Source organism: Heterocephalus glaber, unplaced genomic scaffold (assembly GCF_053883595.1).
Source record: "Heterocephalus glaber isolate CG9 unplaced genomic scaffold, H.glaber_assembly_v1.0 deba00000331, whole genome shotgun sequence".
Taxonomy (NCBI): Eukaryota; Metazoa; Chordata; class Mammalia; order Rodentia; family Bathyergidae; genus Heterocephalus; species Heterocephalus glaber.
This window is the reverse complement of record NW_028258142.1, coordinates 24407615-24430459: the sequence shown is the minus strand read 5'-3', so window position 1 is coordinate 24430459 and position 22845 is coordinate 24407615. Positions and strand designations below refer to the sequence as shown.

The 22845-nt window shown below is 41.0% G+C and overlaps 1 protein-coding gene and 1 long non-coding RNA gene across 2 annotated transcripts in view; one reads left to right on the top strand and one right to left on the bottom strand.

Annotated features, from left to right (window-relative positions):
• LOC147830061 (uncharacterized) overlaps positions 1-3016 on the bottom strand; it is a 111699-nt gene extending 108683 nt beyond the window's left edge. The window contains exon 1 of the long non-coding RNA XR_015443374.1: positions 2950-3016. This is a non-coding gene — a long non-coding RNA (uncharacterized LOC147830061). The remainder of the gene's footprint in view (positions 1-2949) is intronic.
• Positions 1594-18212, top strand: St8sia3 (ST8 alpha-N-acetyl-neuraminide alpha-2,8-sialyltransferase 3). Its single transcript, XM_004858391.4, has 4 exons — positions 1594-2351; positions 3675-3797; positions 6120-6677; positions 8667-18212. The coding sequence occupies exons 1-4, from the start codon at positions 2173-2175 to the stop codon at positions 8947-8949; spliced, it is 1143 nt and encodes a 380-aa protein (XP_004858448.1). The 5' UTR covers positions 1594-2172; the 3' UTR covers positions 8950-18212.
• Positions 18213-22845: the final 4633 nt, after the last annotated feature.

Here is a 22845-nt window from a genome sequence, read left to right as displayed (position 1 = left end):
TGTATGGAAGTGCCTCACCCAAGTACATCCTTTTTGTAGCAGATGTTTATGGAGTCAGAGAAACACCAAAAACTTGTCCTCGCTGTTTAGCTCATACTTATTAACAGTTTGGTACAGGCCAGGGTGTTTAGTCTTACTGCAAACCCTAGGAGATTTTTGTGCTGGTTCTGCAAATGAGGAGTCTGAAACACAGAGACGTTGGTAACACATGCAAAGCCACATAGCTCCTGTATACCACAAGCAGAATTGAGATCACATCTGACCACTCCAGAGCCTGAAAGTGTCCAACTACCTGGGCTGCATCTCCGCGACATGTTGCTCTGACCTCTTATTCAAGAAGAGTTTTTCCAATATGTGTAATTCCTAGATAGCTCTCATAAGATCTCACTCCTTTTGGCATTTTATACTCTGCTCATAAAACCTTCTCTTGTAAAAAAGGAAAAGTAATTATTCAAAAAATATGATTCATATATTCGTCACATTAAGTCATGTAAGATTTTTTCACCTCTTCCACGAATTAACAGCTCCAAACAGACTATAGCATTGCATCCACTAAAGTCTACCATAAGGCAAGAAGTTCACAGGAGAAGGAAATCATAACTACTTTGGAAAAATCTCAGCTGGCTTTATTGGAATGGGCTTACAAAGTCCAATTTCTAACCTCCAGCTTCTTTCATTAGTGCTTATTGACCAGTTTGGGGAGGATCAAGACAAGGGCAAAGCAAGGGTAGAATAGGCCATAAGCTAATTGCAAAGGACAGAGCTAAAGAAACATATGTACTTCCCTAGAGCACCCAATAGTAGGACTGAAAATGGACTGATTAGTATTTCAGTAGATATTAAAACAGATAACATGTGAATATGCTAAAACAAATTTAAGGTCAAGCAATTTAGAGTGTTAAGCAGTGAGTTCTCCTACCACCCTCCAAGGCAGCCTCTGTGACCTGGTTCTTAAGCTCCTGTGAAAGAGATTCTGTGTGTTTATAATGCTGGGCAACTTAGGCCACCTAGCCCACTCAGAGGTGGTGGGTAGCAAAACTGGGAAAAGGAGATTTCAGTGCCAGCTAAGTGCTCCAAAGCCACTGAACTCCCAGGCAACCACCCTGTTCCTCCATGGGTGCACAGGGTCACCTAGTGCACTCAGAGGAGCACTGGAGAACAAGCCAAGCCCCCATCGTGAACAGCTCACTCCACAGCTTTGTAGGCAGTACCCACCTTCTAGGGATAATCAAATGTGTGGTGGACATAAAAGGGGGACCAGGAGACGTCCTAGAAAATCCCAAGGAGATCTGAAGCAACCCCTCCCCCAGGCAGGATGGCCCCGCTGGGGGGGGGGGGGGCTTCGTGGCTGTGAGGCTGAGGTAGGCGCTGTCCCCTGAGGTTCAGGCCAGTGCCTGGTGGTGGCAAGGAAAAAAGCTTTTCCATATTTGCCTTCCTAAAAACCACTCTCTGCATCGCATCACTGAGTAGCACCCAGCTGGTGTTTATCCTAAGGGCACCAAATGCAGTTATTTATCTCTCTATTGCGTGATATATTTTATAAAGTAATGAATGGTCCATTAAACTAAGTTTGGGCGTCTGTCTCCTCACAGCCACTTCCTCGCGGGCATCCTCAGACGGGGAGGCTGTCGGCCTGGGCTGCAGCCTTTCAGCCTCCACCCCCTCCCTCTGCCACAGCCCCTTTCCCCTCCCTTTCCCTCCCCCCTCCCCTTGGTTATTTGGGAGATTAGAGTTCATTAATTAAATCCTGTGCTTAGATCGAACTGTAACATTATTCCAATCACATTTATCTTGCAGGCGGCGGAGGAGATGGCAGCCTCTCTGGAAACGCGCGGGGGAGCCTGAGCCGGCGGTCGAGACGCACGGCGCGGCGCGCTCCATCGCCACGGCGCCGCGCAGACCCTCCATCTTCCAGCTCGGCTCGGCCGCTCGCCCCGGCCCTGGGGTCGCGCTTCTCTCGGGACTCCTGCCCGCCCCCAGCCCCGGGCCTCCGCCGCTCTGCTGCCTGGATCTCCCTCCCCCGCCACACACACTCACACGCGTCCGCGAGCGCACACGCGCGCGCGCACACACACACACACTCACACTCACACTCAAACTGACACGCCAGCGAGCCGCTGGCCGCTCAATGGACCGATTTCCCCGGGTTCCCTGATCCCAGTCCAGCCCGGGATGAGAAATTGCAAAATGGCCCGGGTCGCCAGTGTGCTGGGGCTGGTCATGCTCAGCGTCGCCTTGCTGATTTTATCGCTCATCAGCTACGTGTCCCTGAAAAAGGAGAACATCTTCACCACTCCCAAGTACGCCAACCCAGGGGCGCCCCGAATGTACATGTTCCACGCGGGATTCCGGTAAGTGTGGGCCTCGGTGGAGCGCCCTCAGTATCTGTCTGCTGTGTGCTGTGTCAGGGAACGAAAGAGGGATGTTCGGGCTGCTCCAAGACACTTTGGGCCAGATAACTGCGTGTTTCTTCCATTCGTGTCTCGAGTCCCCCTCCTCCTCCCCCCCCCCTTTTTTTTTAACCCAGAGCCCCTAAAAGCCGTGGTCCGGATTGGTATGGTTGCATTTCTTGTATTCTTCCTCAGCGTCCCTTCCCCCATTTCAAAAATGGGGGAGGGTTTTAGGAGAATAACGGGGAAGGGAGAGTCAGTGGAAGGGGGAGTGAGCTGAGAGATGGACAGGCGAGAGTTGAGCGCCCTCCCCGCCCGAGGTCCGCAGGCTCGGAGGCCGGGCTCCGGGCAGTACTAGGCGATTTAATGGCGCACGCGCCGACTCCCCTCGCACCCTCCCCTTCTCCTCCCTCCTCCCCGTCGAAGGCCGCGCGGGCTGCTTCCCTGGAAGCCCCTAGGGCGTTCTCCCTGGACCTCCCCCTCCCCGCCGCCAGCCCCCTTTCCGGGATTTCTGCACTTGCCCGCCCGGGCGGGAAGCGAGCCCCCAAGGACTGCATACCCTCGCCCAGTTCGAAGTCACCGCTCGGCGCGGGCTGCACGCGGGAGGCGCCAGGGCAGCTTGATACAGCTCAGCCAGAGCCCCCGCCCAACCTACGCCCCACGGAGCTCTCCCAGCAGCCCCCCCGCACCGGCGGGTGGCAAATGCAAACTGCAACCCGAGGTCGCGGGCAGGCCAGAGGTGCGCAGTCTGAAGACGCCCCGCCTGGGTGGCCGGGCGGAGCTGGGGCTGCCTCCCGGGGTCCCCAAGCGAGGCTTGAGGAGTGAAATCAGACACGGGGTCGGTTAGGAAGAGGTTAAGGCCGAAGCCACCCCCAGCCTTCCCCTTGAGTCTCCAGTTTCCTCTGCCCTTTTCCCAAAAATCAATTCCTCCGGGCGGCGGGGGGGTGCGGGGGCGGCGGGGGCGGTGCGTGCGGCGGGAGCCGCTGTCCGCGGTGCTGACTCCGGTCCTGGATGCGCGGTCGGCTCCCGCCCCTGTCCGCTGCGCGACGGCCATTTTATGGTCTCTCCCGCACTGGGAGGGTGGACAATGAAGATGAGTTTCACTAGTTTTCTTTCTTTCTCCTGAGTGTATGTAAGAGCAGAGGGTGGACGAAGTGAGAGGGCCTCTGGGGCGGGATGGAGCCTGTGAGTGTCCCTGCTGCCCCCTCACCCCTCGCCTCCAGCAGGGTGGACTTTAATGGCTACCTCGCCGGCACATTTGTCTGTACTCGTGCTCCTCTCCAGGTCACAGTTTGCGCTGAAGTTTCTAGACCCGTCATTTGTGCCCATTACGAATTCTCTCACCCAGGAACTCCACGAGAAACCTTCTAAGTGGACATTTAATCGGACAGCGTTTTTGCATCAAAGGTAGGATAGGAGGAAAACATCCGAAAGGTCTTTTGGAATTTGGGAGCTCAAAAATCAAAACCAACAAATCCAAAACAACAAAAATATACCCCCCATGTATTTGTATTGTCTTCCTGGCCTAACTACACAAGGCCGTGATTGGTGTTAACACTCTCAAATGTGTGTGATGCCCTCTGAAAAGGCAAATGTTAGGATGACGATTTTGAATGGCAAAAAAAGATATATTCCCAATGTGTTCCCTAATTTGGGTTTAATTGAGCACTACCGTATATAGTTAATAAGTTTGGCTAAGACTACCAAAGCTGCCTATTTTTTTAAATGTTAATTGCAAAAAGACTACCCAATACATTTTAATTTTTCTCATACACACACATACAAACTGTATTATCCCATTGAAACACACAGAAAATACCATAATCTAGCTCCTTCAAATTACTAGTAAAGATATGGGCCTAAATATATGCAGGTATTTATGATTTTGTTTTGGTTCTGGTTGTTTTCATTAATCTTTTACATCTTATAGCATATTATAAAGCTATCTAATACCATACATCATTCTTATGAGTTGTGGCAGCCTTGTTTTATACATGAAGAAGTTTTTCTTAATGTTTTGTTTTTATGTGGGGGAAAGAATGATGAAATTTATTCAAATTTAATTACTCTCATAGGTGATTCTGATCTACTGTTAGAGCCACAGAAAAATTCTTACTCATTCCTTTTTGGTGGGATTATTGTGTTGCAAAATGGAACGTGAGCCATCTAGTGTATTCATTAGGGGTGTGAGTACTTATTTTACAAACCACTCTACTTAAGGAGTTATGTTTAGGGCATAGCATTTCTAGTTATTGCTCCTTTTTAAAAAATTATAATGTCCTGACAGAATTAAAACAAATCCAGTGGATATCCATAGTGTCAGGGAAATATTGTTTACTTGAAAATTTGACATGCAGTCATGATTATCATTACAGTTTTTAAAATATTTGTTTACATTCATGAAAATTGATTAATTCTAAACTCAAGAACTGCTTTTTTAAACTTCTGGATTTTTAATCCAATGTTAATTTTATAGATGACTCAAAAATTTTTGAAGAGTAGAACACATTATACCTTCCCCAAAACATTTCTAGCTCAATGAAAGTATTCTTCACACACCCTGACCCTAATGACCAATCCAATCAGAAGAACATTTCCTTCTCAAAAGTTCCCTTTCATACATTTATTAGGTAATCTTTAATTAATTTTTGCCAGTATCATTTTAAACCTGTCTCTCATTTACAACAGCTAGTAAAAACAATACTGATAACTTTGGATTGATAATGTCAGTTTATGTTCCTCTACACAGTATGTTGAATAATAAAGTCATTTTTTAAAAAATAAAAGTCCAAACAAAGTTTTGATATGACAAACATTTTGTTTTATTCCTGCTGTTTTTAGGCAAACAGCACAGGAGTTTCTATGTCATTTCTTAGCAGTGGAGAATCTAACAGCAAAGTAACATGTTATTGGCCTCTTAAATATTTTAAGTAGCTGAGACTGTAAGAGGAGACACTTAATTTTATTTAAAGCTCAATATGATGCCAACCTGAAGTTAATTCTTAGTCTCACTCTTGCCTTGATTATTCTGTGTTGTTAGAACCTAACATATTTTCAGGTTTACAATAGCCTCTTTTTCTAAGGATTAGATATGTCCCACTAAATTTTGCCTTTGTATAATCGAGCAGAAAAAATACTCTTGTTTCATTATTCAAAGGGTCTTAATGAGATTATCATCTCATTTCTATTAAATATTCAGCTACACCCACTACTATTCCCATTTTCATATTTTAATAATAGTGCTGTATTGACTCGTGTATATTTGGCTCTTATTTGAACACCAGTGATAGTGGATATTCTTGAACACTGCAGTCCAGTAGCAAACAAGTAGTCCCTAGTTACAAACTCCAAGTCACCAAAATTTGTGCATTAATATGAGCTCTTTGGGGCCTGTGTAAATTGTCTGCCTATATTCTGTGTCACAGTTTGACATATGCCTCATTTTGGATCAAATGTACTCCTCAAATAGAGCAGAAAACCACGAAATGGTAGCTAAAACTGTAAGTTTCACTTGCAAACCTCAAAGGATTACATTCAGAACTGAAAGATTAGAACCTGTCCATACATTCTGAAGCAATCTTCCCTTCAAAGACCACAATTATGAATGTATAATCTTTCTTGGATTTAATGTGCTTAAGATTCTTGTCTGAATGAAATGGCAGCATAAGACAAGATGGAAACTCGATTCTTTTGAATGGAATGCATTTAATGAATTTCTTTTTATTTTAGGCAAGAAATTCTTCAGCATGTCGATGTAATAAAAAATTTTTCTTTGACCAAGAATAGTGTTCGGATCGGACAACTGATGCACTATGATTATTCCAGCCATAAATATGTTTTCTCTATTAGCAATAACTTCCGATCACTGCTTCCAGATGTGTCACCCATTATGAATAAGCATTACAATATTTGTGCTGTGGTTGGAAATAGTGGGATCCTGACAGGGAGCCAGTGTGGACAAGAAATAGATAAATCAGATTTTGTTTTTCGTTGCAATTTTGCCCCTACGGAGGCTTTCCAAAGAGATGTTGGAAGGAAAACCAACCTTACCACCTTCAACCCCAGCATTCTGGAAAAATATTACAACAATCTTTTGACCATTCAGGATCGTAACAACTTTTTTCTCAGTTTAAAAAAGCTTGATGGGGCCATTCTTTGGATCCCTGCATTTTTTTTCCACACTTCAGCAACTGTTACCAGAACATTAGTTGACTTTTTTGTTGAACACCGAGGTCAGTTAAAAGTCCAGTTGGCTTGGCCTGGAAATATAATGCAGCATGTCAACAGGTGTGTATATTTTATTCCATTTAACTCATACCCCACCAGATGCCAAATTAATATTGTAGTCTTGGGGGCGGGAACCACCAATTAATTAGTTATTGTGATCAGTTTAGTACTTTAGAGCAAACTACGATCTTTTGTAATGAATGGATGAATCATCTGAGCTTCAAAGTTTAACCTACCCTCTAGAAAGTAGGCAAGTGCCAAATGGAGAGATTAGTATTTCATAGGTCTCCCCTATTGTCCTCCTTGTGCCCTTCTTGGTGGTAAACTTACTAAACAGTCATGGAAGCCATCACAAATCAAGAAATTTCCTTTAAATAAATACCTGTATCCAAATAATGCCAATAGCTAAATTACACCAAGCGAATTATATTTTTAAAGAAGATGCAGTTGACTTAAAATTAACTCTTTTATTTTAAGTTTAGATATTTTGTAGATGTCAAACATTAGCAAACCACCAAATAAATCACAAACTGTGTAGTCTGTCTTTATAATTTGATATTTGAATGCAAAAACTTGTGAAAAGTATTGTATAATTTCCTTGTTATTCTTTATGACTTTGATACACTGACCAGTGATGCCATATTTTCATCTAATCTCATGATTTTCAAGTCTTGTTGTACAGAAGAATCACTTGGGGTTTGGTAATACAGCTCAGTGGTAGAGCGCCTGCCTAGCATACATAAAGACATGAAGCCCTGGGTTCAATATCTAATGCAAAAAAAAAAAATCACTTGGAGAACTTTAAAAAATACTGGTGCTGGGCCAGGGATTTAGCTCAGTGGAGTCGCCACCTGACTCACAACCACAAGGTCCTGAGTTCAATCCCCAGTACCACACACACACACACACACACACACACACACACAAATACTGATGCCTGGGCTCTGTTTTAAGCAGTCTAATATAATTTTTCTAATGGAAAAGGAAGTGAGGACTAGTGGTGTTTTTAATAACTCGTCAGGTGGTTCTAATGTGGCTTCAGAATTGAAAGCCACTAGCCAGGGTATTTTATAAAGCGAGATCAGTTGTAGTATTTTTTTTCTTTAAGTCATCTGACTAAACTACTTCAATTCTAAATTCCCCTATGTAAGAAACCCCAGCCCTAACAGAGCCCCAGATGTTGTCATAATTTAGGGTAGCTTCTGGAAGACCTGGTAACCAGGGAAACCTAAAGATTTTCATTACACAATAGATTATTCCCATTCTGTGATCCCCTGAAGTCCTCTAAGTTTAAGATCTGTTTAGTTGACCTCTCATTAAAGGAGGCGTCATAGTCTGATAAACTGATCTGACTCCAATATATACGGTGATTCCATTAATTTGTAAATTAAAATTATATGTTATGATTTATTATTATTTTAAATTTATATTAAGAAGTAATAGAGTCAAGCAAAGTACAGGGAGCAGGAGCTATTTATGTAAAGTCACTGCCCAAAGTGGAAAGAACCAGAATTGGAAGCCATGTCTTCTGTCAACCTGTCCCTTGTCTTTGGACTTCATCACTTGATTCCCCTGTTGTTCAATTTCAGTAAACGTTTAGATTTCGTTTGGAAGGGGGAAAGCCACTAGGACTGTGCTGTGAGGTGGATTTGTCAAAGTAATTGGAATAGTCTAGAGTCCAGACATATCCAACCTTTTGATTTGTCGGGGCCACACTGAGTAAAGAGGAATTGTTTTGGGCCACATATAAAATATATAATATAGCTAATGTATACAAGTAATAAAACTTCCTTTTAAAATATTTGTTGTTATACCATTTTAAAAAGAGAGAGAGCCGGGCGTGGTGGCACATGCCTATAATCCCAGCACTCAGGAGGCTGAGGCAGGAGACCCTGTCTCAAAAAACCAAAGAGAGAGACCAAGCCTGCTGCAGGGTGCAGGTTGGACAGACTCTTAGACAAATCCACCTCCCATCCCAGTCCTGTTGACCTATCAGATTGAAACCTTCAACACTGGCCTCTGAATCCACATGTACTTGTTGTTCCACAGGTACTGGAAAAACAAACATTTGTCACCCAAACGGCTGAGCACAGGTATTCTTATGTACACCCTTGCATCAGCAATATGTGAAGAGATCCACTTGTATGGATTTTGGCCTTTTGGATTTGACCCCAACACAAGGGAAGATCTTCCATACCATTACTATGACAAAAAAGGAACCAAATTTACCACCAAGTGGCAGGAGTCCCACCAGCTGCCTGCTGAGTTTCAGCTGCTGTATCGAATGCATGGGGAAGGGCTGACCAAACTGACTCTGTCACACTGTGCCTAAGAACTCCGAATGGGAAGTGCCCGATGGCTGTTTAAAGAAGTGCCCCAAATCAAACTGAATAGTCTTCTACCTAGAACCCCAGAGACTGTCTTATAAGGCTTGTCTGCCACTTAAATGAAAAGATGTCTTCTTTTGCACTGCTCTTTGAATGGTCTTAGCCAATTTTGCAGGACAGATGCACTGAAACTATGTGATTTAAACCTGATTGATGAAGGGAATGTTGCATTCGGAAGTATGCTGCTAACAAAATGGTTTGAAGTATTTCCGTGTTTGTATTTTAATAATAAACTGCTCCTGTGTCAATGAGGACAAGAACTATAGTTTTCTACAGCTCTGCTGAAGTATAGTCCTCATAATCACAGGCCTCTGGCCAATTGGGGCAGGATCTGTTTAGCCAGTGGGAGCAAACTCTTCAGAATGAAAACAAAAACCCCCTCTTCTCTTCTCTTTTCTTTTCTCCCCCTTCTTCCTCCTCCTCCTCCTCCTCTCTCTTTCTCTCTCTTCCTCCCTCTTCTTTCTATCATGTCTCTTCCTCTCCATGCAGCCATGTCCCTTGCCCCATCACCATGGAGTTTAATAATTTGCTAGGAATCTTATTGAATTAGCTTTGCTTGTATGTTTGCCTCTGTATTTGATGTGTTAAAGGCTGTAGGTCACTTTGATATTTCATGACAAACTGAGCAAATCATGTTGAATCCCCACATGATTAATTTTATAAGAAATGCCTCTTATAAAGTCCTCACTTGTCCATATGGTCATTCAGCAGAAGGGTGGTCCCACTGGGGTGAGTGGAATACAATGCAGTGCATCTTTCACTATCTTAAAGAAACCCTGTGGCATGGATGGCATTGCATATCTTGGCATGAGTACAATCATGGCAGACAGTATCACTGTGGCCTCATCTGCAAGGGCCTTCTAGCCTACCTCTGATGGTCCCAGTCCAAGCACTGGGCTGGGTATCCTCTCAGAATATAGAGGCAATGAGTCAGCTGAATAGCCTGTGACACATACAGGAAAATAAAGAATACTTTAAGAGTGGTTATGGAATCCTGTACACTGCAGAGCTGTAACCATGTTACCTGATCAGAGCCTTGGAGAACCAGCAGGGTTGGAGTGAAAGAGAAAGCCTGAAGTTGGCCAAGCACCCACCATGTGAATAATGCTGGAGTGAGATTGTCTCAGTACGGTGCCCTCCACCACCAGTCCAGAACTGCTTGTTCACTTTGAGACAGTTTTAAACACTAGATAATCCCAATCCACTGAAATCAGATCTATATTCCTATAAATTAAGCATTTCCAAAGGGAAAAGCCATTGTACAAAATAGCCCTTGAAATTTGAGATTATGTAGACTTGTCATGAAGGAGTTAGCCAGCCATTCTCCTTTTCATTATTTCAGCCTTCAAAGTAGAAATCACATCACTCCTATCCTTAGATTTTTACTGAGCACACTTTGTTCTTCCAGTTCAGCCCAAAGTCTGGCCAAGTTGATGTTAAATTTTAATAAGAATTTCTTTTCTGTTTCCAAATGCCAGTCAAACACATTTGTTTTATGTTTGAGTGGGATACCTCATTGTTTGCCAGAAACTTCATCTAAACTGCTTGCATGTGACAAATATGGTTAAAACTAATTGCTGTTGCTCACTCATCAGCACATTACCCCTCTTTGAAAAGATATAATCATGCCTAAAATTAAACAAAATACAATAAGCAGAGACAGCCATGTTCTGCCTGGTCCTAAAGATGAATTGTTCTTTTCAGGAAGATAATCAGAGCAGCTTTCATAGATCCAGATATTAACTAGTGAAAGAAAAACCACTCAGGTCATCCCCAGTGGTGACACATCTTACAGTATCATGTGAATATCAGTTATCCCAATAGATGCAAAAAAAATAGGAATAGACATTTCAACATAGGAAATAAAAACCAACTCTATGTCTCAAATAACTATAAGGCCAGATATATAAAAGGTTTTAAAATTCAATGGTGCAACTTTATGGGCATCAAAACCAAATCATGTTTCTTCCTTAGTTGTCACTTTAAAGAGGTTGAAAGAGGTCATTGAAGCCGTACTACCATTCTCGCTATGCTTGGTTAATGTTGTGAGATTTATAACTGACTGAAGTATGTAGCCGGCTGTCCCTAAGCACTTAGTTCATTTGGTTATAGCTAAGTGATACTAATGCCAGTATTACCCAGGCCAGATACTGACTCTGGGGTTTTAGTCCTAATGTGCCCAGTATTTTTTTAGTGAATGCAGATGAATAGACACTTTGATGTAGGAGATTAAAGGCATAAAAGACCAGAATCCCTAAAACCAGTACATTGTTCCAAAGTGGACTATTTAAATTTGAATCTCATCCCAGTGCCAAATTTCTTGTTTTTTAAGTTCAGAAATATTTTTAAAAGTTTAATGCACACTTGCTCTATCTTTACCTTAGAATGGGAAGACTTTCTCACCCCACCCCACTATCATCTCAACTATAAATTTGAGAGGAACTCAAAATAGTAGGGAAATGGACTTTTCTCCAGAGCTAGAAAGGCTTAGAGGTCACCTCATCCCTACTTTTAGGCAGGATTTCTTGATGCTGATCCCAAAAGACCACTCTTCTCTTTTTTAAAAAATTTTCCAAAGAAAATTCCAAGCCCTCCTAAACTTCTTCTTTCACAGCCTAGATCCCTTTATTGCAAAATACTTGTAATTTGTTAGTAAAGCATTTATCCCATTTTTCAGCACATAGTAAGTGCTCAACAGGGGCATCTTTTACTGTTAGATTATTTTCATTTTTGGTTATCATATACCTACAGTTCCAGCCTAGAAAAAAAGCAGCCACTAGCTAATCATACAAGATCCCCTTTTGTTGTTAAAGACTGGTTTAAAGATTAAAGCTATATGACCACCATCATGATCAAAAAATTTAGTGGGTCCCACGTGTCCTGATCAGAAGGCAGTGGTGTCAGTAACCAGAGCTTGCTGGCTGTCCCTTGTCTCCCAGACTTGTATAGTCAAGAGTAGTGAAGTGGCCAGAGGGGGTCTCCCACATTATTCAGCTACAGATACACACCCCTGGTTTTGCACTGCCTTTACTTTGGTGGTTCTAGGCTAAATACATTATTTTGTCAGAAACCTTTCCTCTTTTTAAATATTTCTAGCAGAGTCTACCTCCAGCTACAGGAATAAATTTCACCATCAATCCCTCAAGGCTATCTGTACATGACACCACTGCAAATGACCAATTAAGTTGCACAGGAGAAAAAAAAACCCACAAACATTTGGCAACCTGCTTAATACTAGATCCACAGTTTTCACCAGTTAGTTGTTCTGTGTCATGTGCAGATATGTAGATCCTGGGAGACAGGATTAAAAGGTGATCTCGAGAATTCCTCCTCCCACGCCTATATTTGATGATTAAAACATATATGGTTCCTCCACCTTGTGTCTGTGTCTTAGATGTCCTTGACCATTATTATAGAAGTGTCTTTAATAGCAGTATGTGCCCAACATTGCTGTCTGTGGTCACTGTACCATCTGTCTGCAATCTTGATATCAGACACCTGACCATGGGGCTCCCGGCAAGGACAGCCCCCCCCCAAGAATGCTCCCTCCCAGTCTTCTTGTGCACAGGCTATCAGCTGGCCATGAATGTGAGTGCCACTTGGTGGGGCAAATTGAGGAATGGAAGAATATTTCTTCTAACTTTGGTCAAGGCACTAAGTGTTAGACACTCTCAGGCAATAATGCATTATTGTCCTGAGGCCCATGGAAAAAGGAACATTGTCAAGTGCTAGGACACAGGAAAGAGAAGTCTTTGAGTTTCTCCAGTCCTAATTATTGACACAAATGAGAAAATGGACATACAAAGGGGACAAATGATTTGCCCATTGCAGGGCAATTAGTGAGAAATTCTGACTCTTCATCTTGACTTCGTCAGTATCAAGTGAAGGGAAAGAGGTTTTGGTCTGGGGTCCTTTGGGTACAAAAAAAGAAAGCTTGTGAAAGACGAAGAAAAGAAAAATATTTCTCAACACAAAACAATAAAGAAGATGCTTGCATAGGTATATAACAGTCCACTGATAATGACCCATGTTTTCCCCAGAAATGAAGGAAAACCCTCTTAGTAAATCACCATTTGATAAATCAATTTAGTTATTGATGGTTCACAGTTGACAAAAATCTTATCCAATAATCTATCTTAATAAAACTCTGTTTTAGTAATATGTATGCATAAGTTAGAAGCTGAAGGTTGAAAATAGTTATAGACTTTTCCTTATGTATAATTTTCAGCAGGGGCCCCTTGAGTTAAGAAATCCTTTCTGTATTATGCATAATTTCAATGGCACACTTTAAAGTACTACATTTAGTTCAACATGCTAAGAAGATGTACAAGTAATAATCACTTTGGTGAGACTTCCTTTCTTCAAAATGATAAACTGAGCAATTTCCTGTATAACTCTAGATCGTAAATCCTTTTATCATATAATTATTTGTGCCCACAAGGCAAAGGTTTCTTCTTAGCTTCTACTCCTTCCTGAATGTGTACAGTGGGGGTTTTGCTTACTAACAGAGTTGGGGCTGTGTACATGTGGCTGAAGAGTCCAAATGAGACACCCCAGGATCTGAGGATCTGGGCACCTTAGCTGGCTGTTTGACCTGTCTGGATTCTGTGGCCCAATAAATCAAAGCCACAGATGAGTTGATGCCCAGGACCAAAATAACTAATTATGTCTCCCTCACACTCTGACTGCTTTGCCACCTAAATATAACATTTGAAATGGGAAACATCTTAGAATGTCATTATTGAAGTATGCAGTATTTCTGAACATTTATTTTTATTGTGGTAATTTATTGAAAATATGTATTTGAATAGATACTTTATGCTCTATGAAGCTCATTCTCTTGTTATTGATTACAGTGGAATTACAGTGAAGAGCTTGTTGTGGAATAACTGACTTCAGCTTAAGATTACATTTGGGTTCTGGATTAGGACCTGATTTATGCCACTGATTCATCAGCAAAAAAAAAAAAGTATGAAATTAGGACTCTTCAAAATACAATTCTTTCTCCTCCCTCCAAATCTTTAACTTGCAGTGTCTTGGGATAAACCCAGCTTACAAAGAGTCATGGGTGATTCTGTTGTTTCCAGCACTTGGAAACCCATAATATTAATATCTTGCATAGTCACATACACCATTCTGACCAGAGTAGCTGAATGTATATCATCCAGTTAGTATAAAATGTTCAAGTTATTATGATATATGGCAGTGTAGACACAGTCTTAGTGGCTCGAACAGTCATCTCTTGGCCGGACTGACCCTTGGTTAATCCATAAGTGAGGAGTAATTAGTCAATCTAGTCAGAATGGATGCAAGCTCAAGGGCTAAGCTAGGAACATGGCTTTAATATGCATAACTCCAAAGTCAGCTCTTAATTTCTTTTTCTGTATTTCAAATGAAGGGGCTAATCATAGGACATTCATGTTTATAAATAGATAGACTGAGAAATAGAGAAATTAAATGATTTATTCAGATTCAATTTGGGAGTCATTCCCAGAGCCTGAAATAAAATACTCCTCAAGGAGTCTGATTTCTCAGTCTCTAAGTCATGTCCCAAATAAGAGATCTCCAACTAAAATGAAACTAATCAAAAAAGGAAATTCAAAGGGCTAAAATTCCCAGACGAACCCAGCATAAGTGAGGTGATCAGTTCCTACTAGCTGCCTCATTCTGTTGGAGAAGGTGTGAGCATCTTAATGAAGTTTTTGCCAGGCTTCTTTCTGTATATGTGCACATACCAAGCCTTTACTCTTCAGAAGAACCAAATGACTCCTTTGATTTCCCTTCTATGTGATTCAGTAACAGTTTTAGCTCTTTGATACACTGCTAAGTGTTAAACAACTAACTAGCACAGGAGAACTGTCATTTACCAATTTCTGTGGTGTAAATACTCTCATCATAGCCAGTTTCAAGCCACTAACTTAATTTTAACCAGCTGAAAATACAACAGTGTTTTCAAGAGCCAGTATAAGCTGGCTTCACAATGAGCCTCCTGGAGCACAGCACTGCCTGAACAATTTTCAAGTCAGGGAGTAGCAAATAGAAGAGGCTAGCATTGGCTTTGGAGGGACACCCAAGTGCCCCTTTCCCACAGGGGAGCATTTGCCACCTTGGACAGTTTCACCAATTTTTAGTGAAAGACTATTATTTGGGCTGAGGTTGTATCTCAAGTGTTTGAGCACTTGCCTAACAGGGGTGAAATCTGGTGAAACTCCTCAGCACCACACACAAAAAACTTCACATAGATATAGATTTAGATATAGATTATATATAGATATAGATATAGATGATATAGATTTTAGACTACCACCCTAAAGGGTTCAAAATATATCCTAGCCATTTGCTGTCGGGAACCTCTCAACAGCTTCCTCAGTACCTTAGATTATCAGCAGTGGTTTTTCTAATTTCAGAGTGACCTTCCAAGTACATAAATAATCTCTAATTTAACTGCCAGTTGAAACCATTTTTGGCTGATTTTTTTTCCAGTACTAAGGATGGAACCCCAGAGCCTTCACACTGAGCCACATACCCATCCAGTTTTTTGTTTTTTTTTTTTTTTTTAGATAGGGTCTTTCTGAACCATTAAGTTGCCGGGGCTGAACTCCTGAGCTCAAACTTGCCATCTTTCTGCCTCAGTCTCCTAGAGTGTTGAAACTACAATCTTGTATCACCATGCACAACTTCTTCTATCTTTTTAATCCTATAGCCCATTGCCTGGCTCCTCAATTCTGTAGTTTGCCCTATCCACTTGCTCGACTTCCTTCTGACAAAGCATAAAATTCAGAGGCATCCATAAAACAGGCCTACAATGGCACAGGGGAAAAACAAGACACTTCTTCAGTTTAGCTGGTCCCATGTACCTGTAGAAGCTCTGTGATTTGTCTGTACCCCACCAAGGGGCACTCAGCTGAGCATCATTACTGGAATCTGCATATGCACATGGCGGTCTATTTCCTTAGAGAAGTCATTAATGATAAAAAAAAAAAATTACTACTGAGCTGGAACACCTCTGGGCAACTTGAATGGCTGAGTGGCCACACTGTAGAGCAAGTTGTCAGACAATGCTTTGCACTTAGCTAAACTAATATAAAGCTGTATCTGAAAAAAAAAAATCTACCCACAATCATGTGGCCATCCAGTCCTCTGGCACTGAGCAAGAGAGCTGCTGTCCTCCCTCACCACTGGTCATGAGTGGACCATTACTAAGTGTTTAGAATTCACACACCCTGGCAATACACAGAATGTGCTTGCAAATTAAAAATTTTTCTGATGGAAATCATTCTGAAGTGGGTATAATTAAATCTTGTGGAAGGCAGTGCTGGGGAAAAATACTTAATTCCTCAGACACAGTGATTGGACATAGGTGTTTGTTCTGCATTAGTGAACCAAAATTAGATCATGAAGGACCAAATCTACTTTCCTTGCTGTAGTAAAATATCTTGCAGGTTTTATAAGGCATTTCTACACTGTAAATGTTTAAAACTCAAGTTGGAGATTTTTTTATACAGTATTATGTTTAAAAGACTAGGGCATACCTCTGTTTTCTGTTCTTAACAATCATTGAAATTAGCTTGTTTTTCTATACTGAGCAAGCACATTTTGCTTTAAATAAATCAGGTATATATTTGAGTGTTTTTCTCTGTTTCCAAAGAGTTTTGTGTAGCTTGGGTACAAAGTACACTTTTGTTCTCTGGCTCTTCCTGATGCCAAAGAGATAAGCCCATAGCTACAGGCACAAGAGACTTGGCAGGTAGGAAATTTCCAGCAAAACCAGCCTTGTGGAACTAGCCATGACCATACTTTTAGCTAGGAAGATAGGGATGAAAAATTGGTAGACAATAAGAAAGAAGTTTGGTCAACATATATAGGTGGAATGAAGTCATTAGGGCACTTACAAAATGGAGGGAGAGGTTTCCCTTGAAATACAAAATCTAGACCATTTTGTAAAACTTAGAGAAAGTGTACTTCACATTAGAACTGCTGTTCAACCACATTGCAAGATCAGATCTGTAGATAAGCAGCCTTACAGCAAGACCCCTAAGAAGGATTCATGATGGGCTGGGACTCAATCACCAAGCATCAGTCATTAGCACTGAAATTCTCCCAGGACACAGGAAAAACACACTGAAGAATCACAACACAGGATTATTTAATCATCTGGGATGGTCACCTAAGTCCATATCAGAACTTCACTATCTCATTACCACAGGTCTTGGTTTTAGATCAACATCCCCCCTGCAGAGATGAGGCTCAGAAGGTCAAAGTGACATCTCTGCTCAATTGGAATTAGAATCTGGGTCTCCCAACCACTGATTCCATATCATACCATTCTGCTTCTATTCTTTAGGTAGGAAGTTGACATTCCATTGTGAAAGCATAAATTAGAAGTAAAGACAAGGGCCAAGGATTTAACTCAGTGGTTCTGCTGCCTGCCTCGAAAGTGCAAGGTCCTGAGTTCGATCCCCGGTACCAAAAAAAAAAAAGAAAGAAAAATAGAAGTAAAAACAAAAGAATACTTGTGATATTTTCTCTCATTTTACCTACTGTGGTTTCACCATTTCATTTTAGTATCATGTTAAAGAATATTAGTGTAAAAAGAAGAGCAAAGCTCTGTGTGGAGTAAATGAAACCAAGAGATCAAAAGGCGGGAGAACAGTGAATGTGAGTAACTAAAGATGAGCAAAAAGAATGTGTCAGGGAAAAGAAATGCCTCTTATGTTATTACTGTGGAATCCTCCCTCCACCACAGTTGACCCATTTGTTTGAAAAAATGCATCTTATGCTGAGAGACTTGTAATGAAGACTTTGGCCCTTCTCAACTGCATCAGAAGTTCCCTTGCTCTTTGGAAGAAGCCCTGGCTCTTATGAATCAGACTCACCTATGTTGTGAGAGGTGGCCTCACCTGCCCTTGGAAACTCAAGTTGCTGCCAGAGGGTGAGGGACACAGACACCTGAAAGAAGCCAGTTCTGCTGGACTGAGGACCATGTAAATATCTTCTGCCTTCTTGGTGAACAAGGATGATCATCTTTCGTAGAGGTAATTGCGTGTATATTGTGACTAGTGTGTGAAGAAACTGCAACAGTTTGCTTTAACAGCTCCCCAAATGTACCTGTTAAGTGTGAATGTGCCTGCCTCATTGCCTCATGTGCCAAACACAGTAATGAATGCATTGTTTTTAAATAAACTGTTTTATTGTGCATTGGAAAAAACTATTGGTTGTCTCTGCCCTGTTTGGAAGACCTTCACATGCACTCTCTCTCTCTCCCTCTCTCTCTCTCCCTCCCTCCCTCCCTCCAGTGAAGAGACTGAGTGCACCCACCATTTTTTTTCAGTGGTGTGAAGGCTTCTCTTGGAGATGTGGAGAAGGTTGGGTCTGGCTGTCTAGAGTCATGAACTAGTATCAAATGCCAAAATCACCCCATGCACCCTTCTCCATAGGGCTTTTATGTGCAAATCATGCAACAAGACTTACCATTAATAATAATAATACATTACTCTTGACTGTTACAGTCATACACATAATTTTATTTAATCGAGACTTTGGTGAGGGAGACATCCTGAGGAACATATCATGCTGCACAGTTAGTAATAGTCAAAGTGGGAACACAGCCTGGCTCTTCGTCCTGCACCTTTGCACCCTTGTAGACTTTCATTGGATCACCTCTTCATAGAGCCTTCCCAGAATGCCATTACAGCCTTTATCCCCCCACTCTGTGTTATTCCTCTCATGTCTCCATTGTCCCTCATCTCTAAAAATAATATTTATTTATTCACTCTTTGTCTCTGTCTTCCACTGTATTACAAGCTCTACCTCATACAACACAAGACCAGGCCCATCTCAGTCATTTTAGGTCCTTAATACCTAGAACAGGAGCCTAGTAGACTAACAATGAATAGTTATAGGATAGATGAATAGACAGATAAATAGATAGGTGGATAGTTGGACAGACACATATCATATAGTGTATCATTCAATTCTTTTTTTCCCTTATCTCCCTCCCATCTTTGTACCTATATAAGACACAAAAAGCCATGCCTCTTCTCTGACCATGCTGCCTCAGCACCATGACCACTACTCAATAAGCACTTGTTGATGGAATACATGAACAGTCCTAGAAATTATTGTTCTCAATATCCGTGCTCCAACATGAAAAATGTCCTGGCATAGTAGTATACTAAAACATATTCTGTTCTTGTCCCTTAAGACTACAATATCAAGCAAAAGGACAAATTAGAATAGGGTAAAAATATCGGAATGACTGAAAAGATCCAACTTCAGTAGGCACAGTTGATCTGAGAGGGCTTGCTCCTCTCTAACTCAAACCAAAAACATTTACTGCTCACTGTGTGTAACACCGGACAGACAGGAACAGTATACCAAATTAGCAAAATCATAATGCCTATCCTGAAGGAATTGAAAGTCTTGTTGAGGAAATTGTTCAACAGATTATAAAAGAATTTCTCATTTGGAACTGTTTAGGGGGTATTGCAAGTGGAGGTGAAGGATGGGGTGGGGGCAGAGAGGGAAATGAGTGGCCGTATGAAATTCTAGAAAAGACAATTTAAAGTATTACAGGTCAGACATAATGCTCAGGGTTTACATTTCTGAAGACTATTTGCCAGGCTAAAGATTCCCCTCCTACCCATTCTCTCCCATCCCACTGCTGAGAGAGAGGTTCTAAAACAAAACACTTCACAAACTAAAACAAAACATGAAATTGTCACCAAGTTTATTGCAGGCCCTCTTTGCCCAGGGCTGATTAGTACAAATTAAATTTTTTAAATAGAATTATTTTCCTAAGAAAATGCATTGCCACAGTTTGATCAAGACAGAGGATTTTTTAAAAGAAACTCCCTTCATAAAAAGACCAACCTGAGTCCAAGGCTGGTTACCAGTAGAGAAGCATGGATTTCTGCTTCATCTGAGCAAGAGTGGGAGCTCCTCCTCTGGCCAGGCTTCTGTGGGGTCCAAAGGTCTGGAGGCGGCTGGCACCAGCCTCAGCTCCGGAGATGGTCCCCAAGTTGAGTGTGTGATTCCTGGTAAGTGGGTTAACTCATGGAAGAAGCTACTCTGATAATTTCTACTACTCAGAGTGTCACAGATGATTAGGAACTGAGAGATTCAATAAATTCATTCTCTCAATTCCAGATGAAGAAACTCAGGCTCAGGAGGACAAAGTAATGTGTCCAAATGTCCTCTCCTACCAGCAACCACTGAAGTACTTCACCAACTTTTACAGGAAGAAAAAGAAAACAAAGTTATTTTTACGTCAACTAGCAATTCTCAACTCTAAGTAATAGTATTTAAGGACAATCTGTTTATTTTACTTATTTGTATTAGAAAAGTATTCACTGACGTAATATTAGAAATATTAGAAAATAGGGATAAAACTTTTCACCTGTTTTCCTGATTGTTTTACATCATACATTCTTTTCCAGTTTCTGCTTTTATCCCCACTTAAACACAGATCAAGAGCACCTTTCCATGTCATTAAATCTTCTACAATAAGCTCAAAGAATGAGTATTCAAGCACAATTTATTTAACCAATTCTCTATTATTGTTTCAAATTTAGATTTTCTGTAATTTTTTATTGTTATAAACAGTACTCTGAAAACCATTTCTTTGTAATTAAATGTTTGATTATTTCCTTAGATAAATCCTTTGAAGTGGATTTTCAAGAGCTTTAAACAACTTTGGTGAGAGGAATATTTTTCAAAGCCAGCCAGGATGTCCTAGTAGAAGTTCCCAGACCAAGTTTTCCAAATCTTTATTTCCCTACAAAACTTGCAAAAAGGTTAGGAGAAAAGCATGCATCATCACTGAGGATGACTTCCTCAACAGAGAAATGAAGCCTTTTTATGTATGAAACTTAGGTACGCAAATAAACTATTGTGTTCTACTTACATTCAGTTACCATATCTCTTGTTTAGGAGGTGGGAGAACTTCACACACTCAAGAGAGAAAGCCCATCCAATCGCAGTCTCATTACTAATCAAATAAAAGGCACTCAGGACCATCTGGGAGAGAGGGACCTTCAATACAATGATAGATAGCTCTTTTTCTTATTTGAAGAGAATGTTTACTGCTTACTCAAGCCAACCAACCTAATAATGCTTCCAATTCACATTAAGTCCAAGAAGTCTAAATAAGGAGGTTAAACCAAACAATCTACCTTAAGGCTACACAAATCCCACAGATCTGTTGTTTTTTGTTGAACCTCTTTTAAATCAATATCTCTACTTCTATAGGAGAGACGTAGCATTAAGCAAATTCAAAATATTAACATATAGATTTTTAAAGGCAAATATTGTTAAGAGTGTACAAAGAAATCACCACAGAATTTCCTACCTACCATTGTCCCTTTTTAAGGTAAATCTGCATTTGTATGAAAAAATCAGCTGATATATTGCTCTCTGTGGACATTACAGTTTCTGTCACAATTACTCCGTTCTGCTGTTGTAGCACAAAAGCAGCCATAAATGATGCACAAATGAATGAGTGTGGCTGTGGTCCAATAAAACTTAATTTATAAAAACAGGCAGCAGCCAGATTTAGCCTGGGGCCATAGTTTGACAACTCCTGCTTTGCACATCAAACTCCTTACTGTATGTAAAATATTCCATTTGACTTTCATTGTATTTGTTTTCGAGGGTAGCTTAAAACATCAAAAATTTTGTGTCTCTAGAGACAAGAAGTCTGAAATCAAGGTATCAGCAAGGTTGATTCCTCTGGGAGCTCTAAGAGATAATCCGTTTCCTGCTTCTCTCTTTCCTTCCAGTAGCTTCCAGAACTGTGACATTCCTTGACTTATAGAGGCATAACTCCAGTCTCTTCCTCCATCTTCTCTAAGGACTCACAGTTGAACTTAGGGCCTACCCCAGTCCAGGATTATCTCATCTCAAGATTCTTACCTTGGTTACATCTGCAGAGACTCTTATTATAAATAGGTCACATTCTGAGTTTTGAGGTAGACATATCTATTGAGTGCCACAATTCAACCTCCTACATCTATTTCCAACATCTTAACACAAAGTAATTCAAGGACACATGGAGTAGAGCCCATAGAACACAATTCTACAATACACAAACCCACATGCATTCTGGGTGTGATTAAAGCCCTTGCAAGGTGACAACAAATTCATCCTACAAAAGCCCAACAGCATTATTGGGTGGTGGAAGTTGTGTCCTCAAATTAATTAGATTTTACAAAGCTCTCCACTGTCTGTGGACAGTAAATGAATGTTCTTCTAACAACAGATTCAGAAACAAATCAAACATTCTCTCCATAATCAACAATTCTAATGACATCTCTAATAGACAAGAACTCATTTCCCACACCAAGGAGCTGCTCAGTGCTGGGGATATTGATCTTGTGTAAGTGAGTTTTCTGGCTGTGATGCATCTACCACACTGAAAGAAAAAACAAGGATGGAGAAAATATGAAAGTTGGCCAACCTATGACATAAAGTGATAAGTTCAGAAGAAATGTCTAAACTGTTTCAGTGGGCACAGATGTTCAACACCTTAAAGATCAATTTAAAACTCATTCTCATCTTTGCGGCACATATCACAGATATATAGATATAGATCTAAACAACTTTAGTCACAAACACTAATGCATCTGATTTAGCTTACAGAAACCTTTGTGACCTAATCAGAAAACCAAGTCCGTTGGGAACAAAAGTGGAAATTTAGTCGGAGATTCTGTTCTCCGACAATGGGACACATTGAATCCATCTTTAACAGTGTATAGAAGATAGCAGCAGAGGCTGATCGAGTGACTTAAAAGAGAAAAAAGTCAGAGTTCAATAGGAAACTAGAAACTAAAGCAGCCACAAGA